Raw genomic sequence first — 20,094 nt, forward strand, 5'->3', positions numbered from 1 at the left:
TTTTAGTTTTAGCTTAATTTGAGCTCAGTGTGTTTTCATTAAAATGGTAACACGTAAAAATCCTGGCATTCATTTTTTACTTTGAGAGCCTATTTTTCTCAAAGGGATTTAGCTCTTTAACATTTAGCATTTTAAGATGGAATTATTGAAATGAATGCGTGAATACAACTATGTGTATTTGAAGCCTTGTTTTTATTAAATGATTGCTTAAGCATCTCCCAGTTAATGGGAGCTCTACGTGGCTGTCAGGTGGCAAACTGATTACAAAAAAATCCAGTTTTGGTGACAATTTAATAAATCATTGTTTTTCTGTCTTCGGTTAATTCTAATAATGCCACACTAGAAATAAGACAGCAACACAAAGCTCTGTTTATTTTGGTTGCGTCCCGTCACATCCGTCAGTTCATCCTTAACGTGAACTGGATCGAAGTCTAATTTATGGGTAATAAGTTCAAGGTTTAATTACAGAGGAAAACTGTAGTGTAATCTCATGGCCAAAATTACACGATTTGCTTTAAAATGGTCAATAATTTTGCACTGACTGACTTGGAACCTTTCGGTATCGGGCAGTTTTTCAGTTTTACTCCGTGTTTTTGACTTTGCAATTACAGATGAAAGTGAAAAAACAAAACAAAACAATGCTAGATTCAGTCTGCTTTAGTGAGATGGTTCAAAGTAATCCAGATTACAAATGCAGTCTGACTAGTTTGTTCTGTAATCAAGATTTTCTGATTATAAAACATTAAAATATACTAATTGTAAGCATGACAGGATATGTGACCGTCAAGGTAACCACATGGACACAGAAACGCTGAAAACTAAAAAAATAAACACAGGGAAACAATCAGCATAATCCACCAGTTGGAGGATGCTGTTTGAGTTCACATTAAGTTTAAATCCAGCATGTAAAAAAACCCCCAAAAAACATGGCTAAATTCAAGATTTTCCAAAAAGAGTTAATGTCACTTATGCACTTGCTTATTTGAATAGATTTGTGCAGAAAACTGTTAACAAAAGCGTGAACTACTTCTGTATACAGTGAACAGTAAAATACTTGACACATTTAACTTTGTTCTGAATCCGGTCAAAGATCAGAGCCATGCGGCATTCTGAGCAAAACATATGTGGTTTTTATTTTACAATGTAATGAGACTTACTGAGACCTATCACAAAGTTGGAGCTTGTAGTTCAGGTGTAAAATTTTGATATTACAAGGAATTCATCTACAGTGAGTTTCAAAGAGCTGTAAGTTTATTTCTCTGAGCTGAGGGAAGTTAGATATTGTATTTTACATCTGCTGTGTGTCATATGAGCAATAAAAGAACCGAGTCATAAAACTGCAAAGTGGAGAACATGAACAAAGATTGCAGGATCATCTTTAATGAAACTTTTAAACCCTTCATATAACAGGAGCTTTACTGCATCATATAAAGCAATAAAAGAAAATCTCTCAGGTATTTATGCTTGCAATCATTTTGAACTGTGAAATGTGGAGGAAACATTGAGTATATTATGGGACACTGTAGTTGGGAAGGCCATAGAGAATGCAATTGTAGGCTGCGGGGGTGAGAGCTGAAGTGTGATGAACTGTGTTTTCCTTTGAGTCAGTGCTGAGATCTTGATCTGCAAAAAAAAAAAAAAAAAGTGTCTGGTACTGGAATGATAATGTAAAGTATTTTTTCTGGAGTGAAGTCATATATACAGTAGAAATAAAAAAGGTCTGTAGAAGAGATGAAATAAAACTGTCAGAAAGGATTTCAAACTTTTTCCAGCTGTAAAAAAACATTTATGCCATACAATTTATCAGGGAAAATATGTGAAACGGTGCTTGATGGATAACTGGTTGAACTACATTTGGATGCAATTCCATCTTTCAGTAATTGTTAGGAAGTTTTCAGCATCCAACACCTTAAATTTGCATTTATACAAATGCTTTTTGTTTTTTTTTTACACTGTGAGAAAATCTCTCACCCTCCCACCATCTTCAGGAGACCTTACAGATTTTCTGTCAATTTTAGTTCTAAATACCAGATAGGCCTTACCTAAAACTTTAAATGTATTTTATAAAGGCATTATTTTGTTGATCTGAAGGTATGCATTTTTATTTTTCTTCAAAGATTTTAACTTTTTCAAATTAAAGGCACAAAGAATTTTGAAATGATTAATCAAGGTTGTTTTTTTGGCAGGATTTTAGCAGAGGTCTACAGACTTTTTATACTTTGTGTTGATAAAGAAGCATTGGTGTGATGCACAAAAATAGAATGAACTAATAGACATGACAGAGGTTGAGAGTGGAGTGCACAGTACCATATGTTTCTGTGACCTTGTGATGTGGCATACCGGTATACTCCCGTCCCTTCAAAGCATGGATGGCATGGCCAGAGGTCTCTTTGGCCCTCAGCATATCTGCAACAAACAATGATACAAACTATGGAAAAACTCTGGAAGGAGAGAACAAAATTATGAGAAAGTCAGAACCCAAAAACCTTGAAAAAAACATCATGAAATGTATATTTTTCTTTTGCTTCTGTCTTAAAACTACAGATTGGATTTTCAGAGGGAGAATTCACCAATGCAGCAAAATCTGAATTTATTTAAACGTGCAGTTTGTAACTTTTATAAAAATATATGTTTTTTACATATTTGTTAAAACTCTCACCATGTCGTTATGAGACAGATAATCTGTGAAAAGATCTAACCCCTTCACCTTTTCCCTGAGCTGGGTGAGCCATCTGAAGAAATGCATCACTCCTGAATCGTTCCTACCAAGAACAACCGATCAGAGCTAGCTGGAGCGTCTCAGCGCTGTCAATCAACCTCATGTATTCGCTGCTAATAGCGGAAAACCGTTTATCTGCCATCATCGGTGGCAATGCTAACAAAGGGGGAGTGGGAGGAAAATGAGCAGCATTATATGAAGGGATAATTGACAGCGCTAAGACACCTCCTGGTTGTGATTGGTTGTTTCTAGATAGCACTGGGAGCACTGGGAGAAGGCATGAGGGTTACATTTCTTCTCAGACTACCTACCTCACACCATATTGTCACGACATTATAGAAGTTAGATAGTGCAACTTTAAAGTTTTTACTAATTTTAACCAGGAGTCCCAATAAATATGCAATTACAACATTGATTGGCTGCAACCTAACACTGAAATCCTCCTTGGGGGCAAAGAGAAGCTGCTGGGTGTGTGCACAGCGGCAAAGAGACATGAGGAAATAAAGCACAAATTTAACACGTACTGTCCAGCACAGCAGTAAGATGTTGTGCTTTCTGTTTAAGAGTGTTGTGCCACTGGTTGAGGACAATGCAGCCAACACCAGTCAAACTCAACAACAGGGCGGTCTCCAGGGGATTCTCCAAGGTCAGCAGTTCAGCACTGAAAGAGACTAAAACTGTGAGGACTTTCAGGACACAAAGGCAAGTTTTTAACCACATAAAAAAACCCACAATGATAATATAAAAAGCCACTAATGAAGATGAGTGCAGACTAAATGAAAAAAAAGAAAAATTGGTTGAGAATACTCAATACCTCTTTTGACTTTCATTGTTTGATGGGAGGACTTTCACTTTGCTCTGAATCCGGTCAAAGAGCAGAGCCATGCGACACTCTGAGGACAGACAGCAATCGCCATTATCAGAAAAACTATTTTCAATAAACTGCAACAAAAACATCACAAATCCTCCTTCACCCCAAATCTTAGACTAAACTAAAACCTTTTCACTGCATAGCGTACAGAAATCAGATCCTTTGAGGCTTTTTGAGAGTTAAGGAAATGGAGATAAAACCCATTTCAATTACAGATGCCTAAAAATAATCTAACTGTGCCATGTCCTAATTGCCAGACAGATAATATTGACAGTGTAATTCAGTCCATGTTGACGGTCACACTATAGTTAGCTGCACTAACGCCAGACTGCTGGGTGGCCCATGTGTCCGGCCTGCGGCAACAAGCCAGTCAGGCCTGACACTCTGCCAATCACTCTGGAAAATTAGAAATATTTGTAGACTATCTTTATTTGATGCTATATGATCATTTTTGAAGCTTTTTGATAGCTAACAGGTTCTAACAGATACATATTTATTTTTAAATCGTGTTTGAAGCTTTGGGACAGACACAAATTTAGATTTTCACAGTGAACCATTTCAGTTTTAAATGTTTTTGTTAAACATTTCCACGGTGTTATTAAGCTCAATAAAACAAGGTGAAAGTTTCGAGGATGTTCTTTTATTTTTCAATGAACACCGTCAACGGTTGTTAAAGGGATTAAAAATCTGTAGAACCAAGAACCATGTCTTCTTCAGGTAGTAAAACGAAATTACAAAACAGATTTGAACAATTCTTCAGAAAAAATAGAAGTTTGTGTATATTAACATAAAATATAAATCACAGATGTTTAAATGATGTGCTTGTTAAAAGGACAGATTTATCAAACTGTCATATAAGTTCAACAGAAATTAGTCTTGCTTTCTGTTCTTATTTGCTTGAAGCATGTTGCTGTTGGGAATGTTTCATCTTGAGAAATTAAGGTTAAAAATATTAGAAATCCTTAAAATAACTAATTACATGCAGCAGCAACAAGGGCACGAGTCGTTCTTTTCAGATGGTAAATCTGTATTCTCCAGTTATTTTTTAGCAGAGCAAACTTGGCAATGTAAAGGAAAAAATGGATGTCTTAAAACCACATCAGTTTGACCTTCTGCTTAAAACGGTAAACAATAAGAGGTCTTCACTTCCTCATACCACTAACAAGCATATTTAAAATTTGAGAAACATAATGGCTGGATTTTGCACATTCCAGGGATATTCATGTTTGCATGCTTTATGCACTATGGCAATGCAAGATTGTCATGTCTGAATTAAGTTTTCTTACGAAGTGGAGAGCTTGCAGATTTAATCAATTCATTCTTTAGTATTCAGTGACATTTATTCTATTACTAAACATGAGTTGTTTTATTAAATCTAATACATAAATAGTGCTTTATCATCCAGCTAAACTCATCCTTGTTATTTGCATTATTTTTGTTTTTGCTTTTGGTTCATACAGAGCTACGGTGGCCCTGAGGTGCAAAGCACTGCAACTTTAACGAAGCACAATTACAAATACAAAAACACTTCGACATACGAAAAACACAACGACATTACCGAAAACACAACACATTAAGGAAAACACAACACATTAAGAAAAACACAACACATTAAGGAAAACACAACGACATTTAGAAAAACACAACACATTAAGGACAACACAACACATTAAGAAAACACAACACATTAAAGAAAACACAACACATTAAAGAAAACACAACACATTAAAGAAAACACAACACATTAAGAAAACGGAAAAGGTAGGTCCCAGTGGGAGACCTAAGAATTCGCTGATTGGACTACAGCTCGGTTTACTTTTGAACCGGAAGTTATTCTGGCTTTACGTGTTTTTTAAAAACATGAATGTGCTTGGTGATCCACACCTTACCACTACTATTCGCGAATATTTTGAGTCAGGACACACATATGAGGTGATACTAGACATGCTACGGACCAACCACGATGTGTCACTTAGTATGCGGACACTAAAGTCTCATTTGAAAGAAGAAGGATTGCATAGAAGAGGCAACTACTCTCCACTTCCTGAAGTGAGGCGTGCCATTATGACCGAGCTGAGAGGACCAGGGCAATTATTTGGCTATCGGACCATGTGGCAAGTTCTGAAACAAAAACACAACCTGCGAGTTAAACGTGATCTTGTAATGAGACTGCTGAAGCAGCTGAATCCCCAAGGCATCGCTCTGAGGACTCGCAGATTTACAAGACACACGTATCACTCTATGGGGCCCAATTACACATGGCATGTAGATGGCTACGACAAACTGAAGCCATTCGGCTTGGCCATCTCAGGATGCATTGATGGTTTTTCGAGAAGAATGATGTGGCTTGTTTGTGGGGCAACAAACAACAATCCTTCTGTCATTGCCCAGCATTATATAAACTGTGTCAAGAATCTTTGAGTTTATTGTTGTCATGACAACTCCAGAGGAAGTACCTATGGAGTTGAGTCACATCGCTGTCGTTTTGACAGTTTACATGCCATATTGAATTTGTTTCAAACATTTATTTTTATAAATGTGAGTAAAACCCTGAGACTACATCCCATAATGTCCAAGTTGAGGACTGCTCGTCTTTTTTCACTGTTATATAAGCTGCAGACTATTTTTATTGTGTCAAAGTGTCATTTTCAGTGTTGTCCCACAAAAAGATATAAAGATCTGCAGAAATGTGAGTTTACTCTTGTGATACACTGTATAACCTGTCACTTATAGTGCTCACTTATACTGGGTCATATAGCCGCCAAAAAAAAAAAAAAAAGACAATTTGAATTACTTGTAGAAAATATCTGTCACAATTCTATGACTTATTATATTCTGACTTTGCAGATATGGTTGAAGAGATTGTGGATTTCCTGTTGAGGACAGCGATCTGGATGTTTTCCAGAAGCAAGTCAGGTGACAGAGTTGTGTGGTGATAAAGACATTGAGGAATACCTACAGCAAGCCATGCAACAACATGGACAACAGCAGTCAGAAGACTGGGAGTCAGCTATGGAACTGTATTTCTTGCTTAAGGACATAGCGAGGCTGTAGACACAAACGAGAATCAAATCGTTTAATATTTTGTCTCCTGTTCATTTTGCTAAAATGAAACCTCATTGTTACTCAGAACAGCAACAAGTGCATTAAACTTTTTTATACACCAAATTGTGCATTCAGTGTGAACTATGAAGATAAAATGTGCACATTACACTCTTAATACAATTCTAACAAAGTTATGAGGAGCCTATTGGTTTTCTTACAGCTGCGAGAAAAAAAAAGAACAGGAAAAAGGTTTTTCAAAACAAACTAGGTTTTTGTAACACATTTAACATTTATGTCTGTCTAGGTAGCAAAACATTGCTATGTTTTAAATTATGTGAAAACATATCAAATTATGTATTTTTAATTAATGTTTTATATTCAACAAGACTGGAAGAAATCTTTGTTTCAGTAGCATCCAAATCCCGGTGCGTTCTGTATCCCAAAGTCCATGTTGGCCCTAAAAGCAGTGTAAGAATCCAAATGCGGCAGTTTGAGTGTGTTTGCGCAGGTGTTTGTGAGAGGAAAAGGTGAATCACTCAGAAATTCTAGATGTGGGGATGGCATCATGCCTGCTGGTGGAATCGTTGCGAGAGCTGTAGAGAACATGAGGACTTCCTCCAGAGACACAGCAGTTGTTTTCTCTGAAAGATGATAAACAATGTAGTCAATAGATAATCCATTGCACAATGGATTTTATTTCTGATGTCCTCCCAATTAAACAAACAAAAAGCCCAATTTTAGAATAAAACACAATCCGTCCTTACTAACCTTCGCAGTCAAGCAAATAATCTGCCCAGAAAACGATTGTTTTGCCCTCCTTTTGCCGCCTATTGCTTCCTACTGGGCTCAGAACTGGTTTAAACATTGTCTCCAAGTCTGAAGCAGTCAGGGCCTTGGCAGAGAAACACAGTATTGGGGAAAGGACCCTGGAATGCTTCTGCAGTGCAGCAAAAAATCCTAGACTTCCCAGTCCATCTTTGAATCTGTTAGGACAGAAACATAAGCAATATACTTTATTCGTGGCATAGATATGATTTATTCTAAGTCCTGTGTAAACGTGAACATTGTAGTTCAATATGTACAGGGGAAAAAGAAACTACATATACAAAGTAAAGAATCTTGCACAGTGCTCCAAAATTCAAAAATAAAAGTAACACAATATCAAATTTAAACTAGAAAAAAGTTTTCACAGCAACAAATTGATATTGTGTCATGCAACATTCAATTTTTATAAATCACATTGAAAAAATATTCATATGCCATGCATATTGTAATGGTAAACAATGATTCAAAATAATTAGTTTTATTTATGAGTACAAAGAAGACAATGGCTATTGTACCTAAAATTCTGAATGGATTATACAAGTTTATCATCATTGATACAGAATTTAACAAGTATTGCACAATATATTCCAGTATTTTATACAATTTTTCAGAAGGGCACGCAAAGATCTATTACCAACTAAAGATAAAACACAAAAACAAAGAAAAAAGCTGGTTAAATTTGATATCTGATCAAGTAATTTCATATCTCTAATTTGATCAAATTTTTTTATACCCAATTACTTTTTCATAGTAAATTACAGTGTCATAAAGTCGGTGGCAGGTATGAACAACTGAAAGTATGTCATCGATATTGATTTTTGAGCATCAAGCTTTACAATTGTTTGAAAATATTTATAACCATAAATAGCTCACTGTTTACCGTTGTACTTTGTTTAAGCAAGTCTATTAGTTAAAAGCTGCTTGTTTTTGGACTGAGCCATAACGGACCTACCCGAACTTTCACTTTTCCCTTTTGCTTTAACCCCTTTCTTCCAAGAGAATACTTTCTTCCAAAAGTATTTTTTGTCGCTCCTCATGTTTTTCTTTCTGTATTCAAGGAAGGTGCTGAGGACTGGTGCAGAGCAGGATGGGACAGTCTGTTGTGCTATTAGTAAATTAAAGAAAAAATGTCGCACATCACAGCCATGCAAACAGACAATAATATGTATAACAAACTGAAGTAAAGTTAGCACATGTCTAAACTGAATGCGGGTTCGCTTCGAAAAGGCGGCAAGCTTGATCGCAGTGCAAAAGAACCAGAAGGACACAAATTACCCTAGAAAAAGTGCATAAGGCTGTAACGGACCTTACTAATAATATAATACAATGCTGCTGAACTACATCTAGATTTTTTTTTACTTTTAATTGCATTTACAATGAACAACTAAGTGACAGTGGACGCGGTCTGGAGTCCCGCCAGCATAAGCAAGTTACTACATCCATATGACAGATAAATACTTCTTTATGCTTAACTTACTTGAACATTGTGGAGTATCTTCCATATACATTTCTTGAAGCCTCTTTCCACAACTGCTGCAAAAGTTTGGTGACGGCTCAATCAGCTTTTTCCCAGTTTGGGCAATAAATGACGACCGTATTCCCGCTTTGCTTCTCACTCAAACTGAGCACGCCAGAATAACTTCCGGTTCAAAAGTAAAACGAGCTGTAGTCCAATCAGCGAATTCATATGTCTCCCACTGGGACCTACCTTTTCCGTTTTCTTAATGTGTTGTGTTTTCTTTAATGTGTTGTGTTTTCGGTAATGTCGTTGTGTTTTCCTTAATGTGTTGTGTTTTCTTTAATGTGTTGTGTTTTCGGTAATGTCGTTGTGTTTTCCTTAATGTGTTGTGTTTTCGGTAATGTCGTTGTGTTTTCCTTAATGTGTTGTGTTTTCCTTAATGTCGTTGTGTTTTCGGTAATGTCATTGTGTTTTCCGTAATGTTGAAGTGTTTTTGTATTTGTAATTGTGCTTTGTTAAAGTTGCAGTGCTTTGCACCTCAGGGCCACCGTACAGAGCACCTCAAATCAAGATATTTAATCACTGATCTCCCACAATAGAAATACATTTCTATTGTCATAAACACAGAGGAAAAAATTATGAACTGAAATTTTCTGGGTCCAGTACCTGTTAGATTGAAGGCAGCGACTTTGGCAGGTGGAATGCTCACCAGCAGTGGATCCATCCCCATGTAAATGAAGGCACTGCATTTGGGCAGGACCTGCTCCATCTCGAAAAGACTTAACATATGTAAACATTTGTTAGTGAGTGAGTAGCAAGTGTCGTTCTACTTTATATGGTACAGATAATCTCAGCAAAAGGTTTCAAACCTGGGTCTGCTGAAGAAGTTCTTCCAGAGTTGAGGCAGATGATGCTTGTGGTGTTCTAAAACCTCCTTCATTGTTGAAGTCAGTTTGGCCCTTTCTGTGTTAAAAATAAAAAAACAAAGTTTAGATACAGTACCTTGTATCTATAATCTGCAAACCACACAATACTGCTTAAATGTTCAAGCTCCCAACGTCTGTATAATGAAAAGGACATTTTGAACAGTTTGGGAGTTGAGTGCAGCAATGATGAATCTGATCCTGAAGTTGCAAACCTGGCCGACCATTACCCTCCAGAACCAGATCATGAACACAAGTCAAGCTGGTCTCATCTGGCCTCTCAACACCAAGATGGAAAGCTAAGCAATTAAGTTACTTTTACCTAATGATGCTCACTACTGGAGACAGAAAGAGAAATTGGCAAATGATTTGAACAGGAGGATTTTCAGCTTGACTGACCCAGATCGGTGAAAGGTTGGTTGGAAACTAAAAACATCTTTTTCTGATCAGTACACACAAACATACCCAAGCGCTACAGGTTGCACTAACAGCAAGACTTTTTGGTTTGATTGCTTTTAGTGACTGAAACAACTCCATCCATCCATCCATCCATCCATTTTCTTGCACCCTTTTTCCCTCAGTGGGGTCGGGAGGGTTGCTGGTGCCCATCTCCAGCCAACGTTTCGGGCGAGGGGCGGGGTACACCCTGGACAGGTCGCCAGTCTGTCGCAGGGCAACACAGAGACACAGAGGACACACAACCATGCACACACACACTCATACCTAGGGGCAATTTGGAGAGGCCAATTAACCTGACAGTCATGTTTTTGGACTGTGGGAGGAAACCGGAGTACCCGGAGAAAACCCACGCATGCACAGGGAGAACATGCAAACTCCATGCAGAAAGACCCCAGGCCGGGAATCGAACCCAGAACCTTCTTGCTGCAAGGCAACAGCTCTACCAACTGCGCCACTGTGCAGCCTACTGAAACAACTCAAAGTTTCCAAATTTTATGATCAGAGATCAGAAATGAAGTCAGAGGAAACACAAAAGTAACAGACATCAGTTTTCTGTGGAGTCATGTCAGACAGACTGCGGCTTTCAGGCAGTGAAACTTCAGCAGATAACAGAAACACAGAGTTCATTAAAGTTGCTGTTTTATCTTTTTGAACATTCAGCTTCTGTGATGGAAAATGCCAGATCCTGAAACGCTGGCTAGCTTTAGTAAATCTCAGTTTTAAAGCAGGAGTCAACATTTTCTAATGCTAATCACTATGAAGACATCTTAAAATGTCAATTCTGTAAGTCATTCTGTCTTTATCATAAAATAGTAGTATCAGTAGTAGATTTTTTACAGTGATTACTCTCTAATATGCTGGAAGATGATGCCTCTGAGAGAAAATACATTATTTTACAGAGCATACATTCAGGCATACATCCTTATTTTGTCATAGCATTATAATAAATAATAATAATAATAATAATAATAATAATAATATATAATTATTACACAGTGTAAATTAGTTTTCTTACCACGCTGGCCTTCCTTGTAAGGGTCAACAATATCTTTAAAAGGTATTTTAAGGTAAAAATATGACAAACTTCATTTAAACACTTTATACTTACTACTGAACTAGTTTTGGGGGGTGAGAGACATTTATTAAGTATGAACACACTCTGTTTACAGAAAGGCAATTATGGCACAATCTTGAGGCATTCCAACCTCAAAGAGATGGAGCTCATCACCAAAAATAAAAACACTCAATTATAAAAAAGTTTGATTGCTGGAATGCCAAGAATGATTTTTCCACTGATTATTGAAAGGAGAATGGATCATTTTTGACATGAAATAAAAAAGATACTGATAAATTGATATTCCTTTAACTGCTGTTAACATCTTTTCAACAAATAGTTTGGTTGAAGAAAAATTATTTAACTTAAAAATGTGAGACATACCAATAATTTGGGGCTAAACTGTACATAAAACTATATAAGTGTATATGAAATATTTATTGGCACTACAACAGTTGGACCCTTCTTTTGATTTATGAGCAGGTTCTTAGATGTTTCTGGTATTTTGATGACATATTTACTTGATGAGCGTAAAATGTGAAATGTCACCATGACCCCAATCTTTGGTTCCGTCCAAATAATTTTTGATTAAGTTGGAAATCTGGTTGGGCTACTTCAAAATATTTATAGTAAATCCAGAAAGAAGAAACATGTTGGTAAAGTTGAAAGACACATTAAACCTAAATCCACCAGACAAATAGATGATTTTGGTTTTAAGAGTATATAAAAGAGGGAATTGTTTCAATTTTTCTTGATATTAAAAGAAAAAATGGAAACAACTTATTTTTTCCAACTTACACAGGATGCCTGGTTCATCAAATGTGTGCAAAGACATATAACATAAAAGACAGTAGAAAATGTCTCTTTTCTTCATTCATGCTAAATTAATTTTTCCCAAAAATGTAAAAACAAAATAGAAATGTCCTTACCTTAGAAACATTTCTAAGTATAAAGTCACATGTAATGTTTTGTAAAAGTTCAGCTTCATCAGAAAGGATACATTTCAAGTTTGTTGTGTCCATTGGGAATGTGTAGGAAGGCAACACAGGATTGACAGGTGTCTGTGTAAACAACAAACTATTCATATTCTGCTACAGCACAAAAACACATACAGGTGGCACAACACACACTGAATTGAAAAACAAGGTATCGACTGATGCATTACATATATGCGCAAACATCTATAACATCTGTCAGTATAACATGAGACAATATGCAAGGTTAGAGTTAAAGAACTCAAAGGGAAAAACAGCGGAAATAATAAAAAAAAACCCCATAAAACTAGTGCATGACATCATTCGGAAACATTCTGTGAGGCTCCAAACAAGATCTTTATGAAAACACATTATGTAATTGATTGAAAAGCTGCACTTAAAAGGCAGGCGTAAGGAAGTTAAATAAGTGGCAACGCTGACAGCAGGGAAAAGTTATATTGCTGTCTGTATCTGGCAGGCCCGGATTAATTTAGCAAACTCACCGCTTTGATGGCTTTGCTTTTAACTCCCTTCTTCTTCTGAGCTCCCTTGCCACCTTTGGTCTTGGTCTCCTTTTTGCTGTCACTTTCAACTACAACAAACAGGAAGCAGAGTTAATACACACACTTGTCTGCAGGCTAGTTTACACAGCTTTTGGACAGATTAAAGACAGAAAATATCTTCCTTAGAATTTATATGCAAGGTCAGTGACATTTATTTAGGAGTGTTAGTAAAGGTAGTCTGCAGGAGGCTGCCTCTGTCTTCCTCTGAAACTTAAAACAGATTCTTCTCTTGCCTTCACTCTTTATATTTAGTTTCATTTAAAACTGTCTAAATTGTTTAAAAAGCTACACTAAGAAATGCAATTGTAAACGTTTGTTTAATAACGTATGATTATTTTTCACTTGTGGATGCAAGTGTCATAAAGATATAAACTAATAATCTTGTGTATTTAGTTTTATAAATTCCTAAAAGAAGATAGATTTTAGATTGTGCCATCTATCTAAATTTGTAGGGAAAAAAACAAAACAAAATAAAAATGACAACTTTGTCATTTATGTCTCATTCAGATAGTGATTGATAAATATACAAACACAGGATGATGGATAAAGCCCGTATTTTTTCTAAAGCATGAGGAACTGTTAAGTCACACACATACACCTTCACTGTTAGCATTTTAAGATCCAAACTTTACAGTGGTGCCTTTTATGTGTTGCCTAAAGGACGTAAGGCATTATGTAAGGCTGTTTCATATTTGGGAAGTGGCTTTACAGAAATATGTCTAGAATAAAAGTTTAAAAACAAACTGGGAGAAAAAATATTTCGCTTAAATTTAATTTAAAAAACCCCACTTCATTAATCTTTACTAGAAAAAACAACCTGCCTACAAACAGAGATAACAAGTAGCTTCAGTTATAATTGTTCATTTATGCAGTGTGTTACCAATACAGAAAACATACACAAAATGAATAATAACCCTTAAAACTATAATTGGTGTCCAAATAAGCCAAAGCAAATGAAAATGTTTCGCAGAGATTGCATCAGATAAGACTGAAATGCATGATTGATGATGCAATGTTGCATAATTTGTTGCATTCTCTCACACACAGTCGTGTAAATGTGTTCAGAGCATACTTTGCACATGTCAAGATGAACTTCTCACTAAGATTTGAGTTCAGTAACTATTCAGGCAACAGTGAAACACTTCAGCTTAGTTTGTCACAGGACAAATACCCATTACTCATATTAATGGGTATTCTAAAGTCCAAAATGTATTTACACCCAGCTCCCAGTTACTGAAACAAGTTGTCAACTTCTTGGTAGTACATTCAAATGTTGATTACTGACTACATATAATCTGAAACTCTGAATCCGATTAGTTTATTCACTGGAACTTTTCTGTGTCTAAAAGTAAAGTGAAAACAGTCTCTGGGTCTAAGGAGAGAGTTTCTTACAAAAACATATAGTTTATATTTATTGCTTAACAGGAAATACCAGGATGCAAAAGTACTATGTTCCATTTACATATTTATTGAGGTTTTGCTTTTCTTGTCATGGTTGAGATTATCAAACACTTACTTCAAAATCAAACAAAAAAAAACAAAACGCCTGAATAATTAAAAAATGCAGTCTAAATGATGATTTCACTGATTAAGGCAAAAAAAAAAATATATATTTAAACCGACAAAATATTGATAGAAAGCCAAAATCTCTCCTGTTTACAATTTCCCACAGGTCAAGCAGCAAACATGTGAGAGAGGAACACATGACCACATGACCAGGAACCTGGAAGGCGTGTCGATCTAAACGCAGTGCCATCTTGGAAGTGACAAACTTCTGAAACTGTACCAGCATCTTAAGCCAGCACTGAAATCTATTCTCTATGTATCTTTCATACCTTTCAGGATTTGTTCTCTACTGAGACGACTGAAGAAAAGCTGCAGAGAAAAGTCTCGAGACACAGAAGCCAGGCCTTCCTTTGGTAGGAGAGGCAGCGCTTCCAGAGGCAACTCGAGCAGCTTCCTGTCAGCGAGGACCACCAAATGTTCTCCATTGTCAACTGCAAGAAAAACATTTCAAATATGTTTTATGACTTTGAAAAGTGTATTTATAAAGTAGTAACACAGTTCACTCTCTTTGTTGTGACTTTGGCAGAGTCCTATTAGTTATCAACATTCAATGTTAACATATTGGCACATGTACAGCAACAATATCGCCCTTCGGATTGTCTAAGGAGAAACTTATTTCACATGATGTTGTATTTGAAAGAGGCTATATACAAGTGACACTAAATACTTTACCTGAGATACATTTTTCTTCTTTTACATGCTTATGCTCGTTTTCAGAGGTAGGTGGAGTGATAGTCTGAGACCTGATGGAAGAATAAGGAAGATAAATATTTGTATTCTGACAGAAATGCACAATAAAGCATTTATAGGGATCACAATAAGCAGAAACAGAAAAATACTCTTTAGAATGCTACAAAGTGCCAGCAGAACCTTTTCTGAATTTTTTCAAGTTCTACGAATTTTACGTGTGATGTTTATTTCAAAATGCAGATTTTAATGTTGCATTTCAAGAATTTGATACAAAACGTTGAAAATGCTGCCAGTTTTCCAAAGATATGGCTGCCCATCTTACAAGCTATAGATAACAGGCAATGTAATGTATTCCTTTCATCAGTCATGTCTGCCTTAAACCTGGATGTCACTAAAAGACACTAATGACATTTATCAAAAGAAACAGTCCTCTGATCTTATCATTTAGAGCTTAAGCATTAAAATGATTAAAACATTGATGCTTAAACTGGTTAAAGGGTTTGAAAACTTCTCACTGGCACTTCAAGTGTCTTGTGTAAACCCACTTGAACTTTATGAGATTTTCTAATGTTTCAACCGCAGACTTCAATGTATTTTAATGAGATTTTATGTGACAAGCCAAGTGGAAGGAAAATACATGGTGAACACAAATGCACTCGACACTTTTCAGATTCTTACTCACTGTAAATGTTTAAAATGAAGCTTATATTTCCCTAAAATTCACAATTACACAGCACCTTATGTTGGTTTTTCAAATAAAAAACTCAATGAGAAACATTGAAGTTTGTAGTTGTGATGCGACAAGAAGTATATACATATTTTTTTGCAGGTCACCTGATGAAAGGGAAATCAAACTGAGACAGAAGTGGATCCAAATAGTCCTCCATTTTTTCTACTATTTCTCTGAAGTGAAGCTCCAACTCTCTGTCTCTCGTCGTGTTCTGTGTGAGAACAAGACAGACAGTGAAGGCAGTTTTCTTTATTGTTATTCAGAATTTATTGCTTCTCACTGCTGATTACTATCCTATTCAGCTACATGAAGTTTGGTAATAAAAATGAGCTGTCCCAAGTTTCCCCATTAGGTAAAAACATGTTGGAGATAAGAATTACACCAGAGTAAGCTTGTTTATATAAGGGCTGCTCTGTTGCTCTGTTTGATACACAGCCAAAGAAAAGCCTCAGCGATACCTGATGCACCTCGGACGTCTCCAGCTGGCTGGATTCATCCTTCAGGACTGAATGTTTGTTCTCCAGGCCAAAGACCCGAGTCTGCTCCCTAAGTGCCCCCAGTGCCTGCGGGCAGACTGAAACCTTTGCCACCTGCGAGCGTGACACCAGACCTGCAACAACACAAGTGAATAACAGTCAGACATGCACACTCACATAAACATGCAGGCTTTGTAATTGGTCCCCCTGAGCTCCGTCTGCATTTCTCCCTCTCTCTTCATGTGTCTGATGTTTTTGCCTCAATGTCTTATCTGCTTAATGAACTTCTCTTTGCTCTCCAGCCACAACACATTCTCTATCCCAACACAGCAGCTAGGTCACATAAAACAATCAATAAATTGTGTAAGCTACTCACTGTCACATCCAGTGGGGACGAGGTCAAAGGGAAAGCATGATTTTGTTTTCTTAGCGTACGAAAAATAATTTGGCACATCTTCCTTTGAGATTGTCTTCTTTTGCATTAATTAAAGGATGGAAATTAGGAAACCTGTTTGAGGTGAAGCCTTTGCTTTTGGATGTTCTGGAGCTTTGGTTGTCTCATAGAAGCCCCCATAGAGCTCAGAGCTAAAACAAAATAAAACCCATGTATAAATGAAAATGTTTAACTGGGTAAAAACTGACTTAAAGCAACTGAAAGCAAAAAATTTACCCGTCATTGGAGTGCTGAAGCAACAAGATGCTCATGCTGGGAGGGATGTCTGACAGGATGTCCAGGTGGTTGGGAATGATGGTCAGATGATGGAAGGCCTGCATAAAAATGCAATTTCAGGATCACAAATTTGGCAGGATGAGAAGAAAAACTAGTCTCTATGGGAATGTATATGTTTGGCAAAGTTCCTGCAACTTTCAGCTAAATTCAAGTTTTAGAGTTTAGATTTAAGACCAAAGTAATTTCGTTTTCAATATAACGCGAGAAAAATATTTAATCAAAGAACAGTTGATCGACAAAAGATGACTGGTGAAAAAGTGTGCCCGATAACATAACTATCTTGAGTTATGTGGTGTAACCTTTGACCTTTTCATTTCTAAAGAGTCTTTAGAAATGAAAGACTCTTATGATACATTTTAATGAAATACTCTTTTATGATAATTGACATTTAAAATGTGATACTGCAAGGATTTCACCACCATTAGTCAATAGCTAACATGCATCCTGTTGTGTTTAACGTCTGCAGCATCTTTGCAGAAACCAGTTTGTTGACATCACTGAACTTTATAATTGAATATATTTGCAGCCAGTTGGTTTTTGTGATTTAAAACCCCTTCTGCAGATTTGAAGCAAGCATCATAGTAGCACCAACATTATGCCACCCATGAAGAAAGTTTAGTGGACTGCATGTGACAGCATCTATAAATCATGAGGGGTGTTTAGTGACCCTGTACCTTGAAGAGGTGGAGGAGCTGTTCTTCCGATCTTTTCAGCATGCTGCTGGATCTCTTTTCCTGGGAGACGAACAGATTCCTGTGGAGGCTGAGCAGAGCAGAGAGCTGGGACACAGAGGTGTCAGCGCAGGCACAGCTCAGGAGTTCGGCCGCCATAGCAACAGTGCAGCAGGTCTGGGAAAAAGGAGTTGGACCAATGATTTTATTAAGGGACAATATGATGAGTTATAACGGCTGTTTGCATTTAATTCAGGCTATATGCATCTTATAATTACTCCAACAATTAGAAACATGTACTATGTGATGCTCAGTCAACCTGCAGCAGTGCAGTACCTGAAAAAGGGCAAGGTATTGACCGGTCTCTGTAGGGTCAGACTGCCCAATACAGTCCAACATATGAAAGGAGGCCTCGGCCAAGATGGCGGAGGGTAGGTTGTGTTGCAGACACAGCCTGGCGGACTCAGACAGGACTTTACTTGCTTCAGCCAGCAGTTCCTGTGCTTCGTCTTTCCACTGCTACATCACAGTAATGCCACAATTTCAAACGAAACATGACATCACCAACCACAGCCACCAAAACAATTCTCAATAAAAAAATAGAAAGGCTCGATTGTATTTTGGTTGTGTTATTTTCTTAAAGATTTGTATTAAACTCTAGTAGCCTGCAGCTCTACAACACGTCCATGTAATTCTGCAACATTTAGCCTAAGACCGCCTCAGTGCTGCCCTCTTTCTGCATTCTTACTGGTTGTGCAGGAAGCTCTTCTTTTGGTTTTGGGTCTGCCTCAGAGCCAAAGATGTACAGTTGCATAATTGCACATCTGTTAGTAGCCATTTTCATGTGTAAGTGTAAAAATTAAGCTGTGGGCCGGGGCCATTTGGATTTAAAGTGAAAGACAGCACATTCTGAAAGGAACTCAAAATAGGTAAAACTGACCAGACTAAAATCTCATGATCTAAGAATATGCAAAACATTTAATGAACATGTTTTGTGTGGCCCATAGACATTATCATAGCCTGTTCAAGGAAGCATAATAGGTCACATTTAAGATGTAGATGTAGTTTTTAATCTTTGAGCTATAATTTATCCTCCAAAGTGTTCCCACATAATAATTACATTACCCTTTTTTATTCAGTCTTAGTGAGATCAGTCAGTTTGATCTTGAAGATCCCAGATTAGAGAGAAGTCAGAGCAGATGGGGTCAGTTGACAGGAGGCACGTACCTGCTGCTCCACACCTCTGTCGGAGGTCAAGTCTAGTTCTTTGCTGCTTGAATCACTGCGTTTCCCCGAATTCTCCTCTGCCGTGGGAACAGAGTCCGGCAAAGCATCCTACAGCACAGAGATGTTTAAAAAACACCAGTTTTCATTTAAGAATGCCATCTCCTTTCAAAAGCCGAAATGAAAAGGAAAAATCTAAAATCTGACTGCACATGTTTAATATTCACTTACCTGCATATGTTTGTGCCAGAGAGCCTTCACGTACATGGGCGCTCTCTGCATGGCCAGCACTTTCAGGTACCTCCCCTGCAGATTCAGGCAGCGAGCTCGGATCTCCATGTTGTCCGAGGTTTGGAAGTTGAGTGCAGCCAGCTGGCTGAGGATCGTCTGCCCCAAGGTTCTGTCTGTGCACTCCCAGTCCTGGATAACACACAAGTAAATTAAGACTAAATGTGGAGATGGATCATAACTAACCCAATTACTGTACTTAGATCTGACATTATAGGTGCTCAGAATCTGGCAGAAAAAAATTTACGGTTTGGAAACAAAGTGCTAGCAACAGGTTAATATATTTTGGAAGAAAGTCCTTTTCACTGTTTTTAATCAGGGAATAGAGTTTAAAATGCTACTTCACAAAGAATCACAGGCATCCTGCAAGAAAATGTGACTCTCTGAGTTTGGATTCTAATAAAAAAAGATGAAATGTATAAATATACAATGCAATGTTAAATATCAAGCTGTACACAATTTAATCTCAGATTTTTCAATGAAAGAATAAAAAAACAGAACTAAAAGTCAGGTGTCCTGTTTTCATTTTTACACAACTTTGTGTTGGGTTGTCAAATAAAATTTGGCTGAAAAACTTTGGAGTTTGTCATTATGTAACAAAATGTGAAAAGGCATTTTGCTAACTATTAACTATTATTTTAGAACTATTTTAAGTGTAAGCTTAAAATAGTTCACGTGTTTGTGCCCATGTACAGTACAGCCTCATGGAGCCTTTCTGATTGGATCAGTGCATGCATCTCTGAATATGAAAAATGTAAACATTTGGTTTTGTGTTTCCATGATCTGAAAGAAACTTGACAAGGGATTTTATTGACTGGTTTGGTAAC

The 20,094-nt window shown here is 37.0% G+C and overlaps 1 protein-coding gene and 1 long non-coding RNA gene across 7 annotated transcripts in view; both read right to left on the reverse strand.

Annotated features, from left to right (window-relative positions):
- Positions 1-1,359: 1,359 nt before the first annotated feature.
- cfap46 (cilia and flagella associated protein 46) overlaps positions 1,360-20,094 on the reverse strand; it is a 55,684-nt gene continuing 36,949 nt past the window's right edge. For 3 of the 6 annotated variants that reach the window (XM_081616296.1, XM_008430424.3, XM_008430419.3), the window contains 19 exons: positions 19,211-19,399; positions 18,983-19,090; positions 18,092-18,274; positions 17,759-17,932; positions 17,025-17,122; positions 16,863-16,939; positions 16,337-16,488; positions 15,983-16,089; positions 15,131-15,201; positions 14,728-14,889; positions 12,833-12,921; positions 12,356-12,416; positions 11,317-11,349; positions 9,789-9,882; positions 9,586-9,698; positions 3,534-3,612; positions 3,244-3,380; positions 2,308-2,406; positions 1,360-1,623 (listed from right to left, as the gene is read on the reverse strand). In XM_081616296.1, the coding sequence (XP_081472422.1) occupies positions 1,511-1,623; positions 2,308-2,406; positions 3,244-3,380; positions 3,534-3,612; positions 9,586-9,698; positions 9,789-9,882; positions 11,317-11,349; positions 12,356-12,416; positions 12,833-12,921; positions 14,728-14,889; positions 15,131-15,201; positions 15,983-16,089; positions 16,337-16,488; positions 16,863-16,939; positions 17,025-17,122; positions 17,759-17,932; positions 18,092-18,274; positions 18,983-19,090; positions 19,211-19,399 (2,139 nt within the window). In that variant the 3' untranslated portion in view covers positions 1,360-1,510. The remainder of the gene's footprint in view (positions 1,624-2,307; positions 2,407-3,243; positions 3,381-3,533; positions 3,613-9,585; positions 9,699-9,788; positions 9,883-11,316; positions 11,350-12,355; positions 12,417-12,832; positions 12,922-14,727; positions 14,890-15,130; positions 15,202-15,982; positions 16,090-16,336; positions 16,489-16,862; positions 16,940-17,024; positions 17,123-17,758; positions 17,933-18,091; positions 18,275-18,982; positions 19,091-19,210; positions 19,400-20,094) is intronic. The other 3 variants (XM_008430420.3, XM_008430421.3, XM_008430425.3) reach the window with 3 other exon arrangements.
- Positions 6,653-7,694, reverse strand: LOC145555073 (uncharacterized). Its single transcript, XR_014091148.1, has 2 exons — positions 7,404-7,694; positions 6,653-7,276 (listed from the first exon to the last, which is right to left on the reverse strand). It is a non-coding gene; the product is annotated as an uncharacterized LOC145555073 (long non-coding RNA).

The sequence above is a fragment of the Poecilia reticulata genome, chromosome 15, assembly GCF_904066995.2.
Source record: "Poecilia reticulata chromosome 15, P_reticulata-male-v2, whole genome shotgun sequence".
NCBI classification, from domain to species: domain Eukaryota; kingdom Metazoa; phylum Chordata; class Actinopteri; order Cyprinodontiformes; family Poeciliidae; genus Poecilia; species Poecilia reticulata.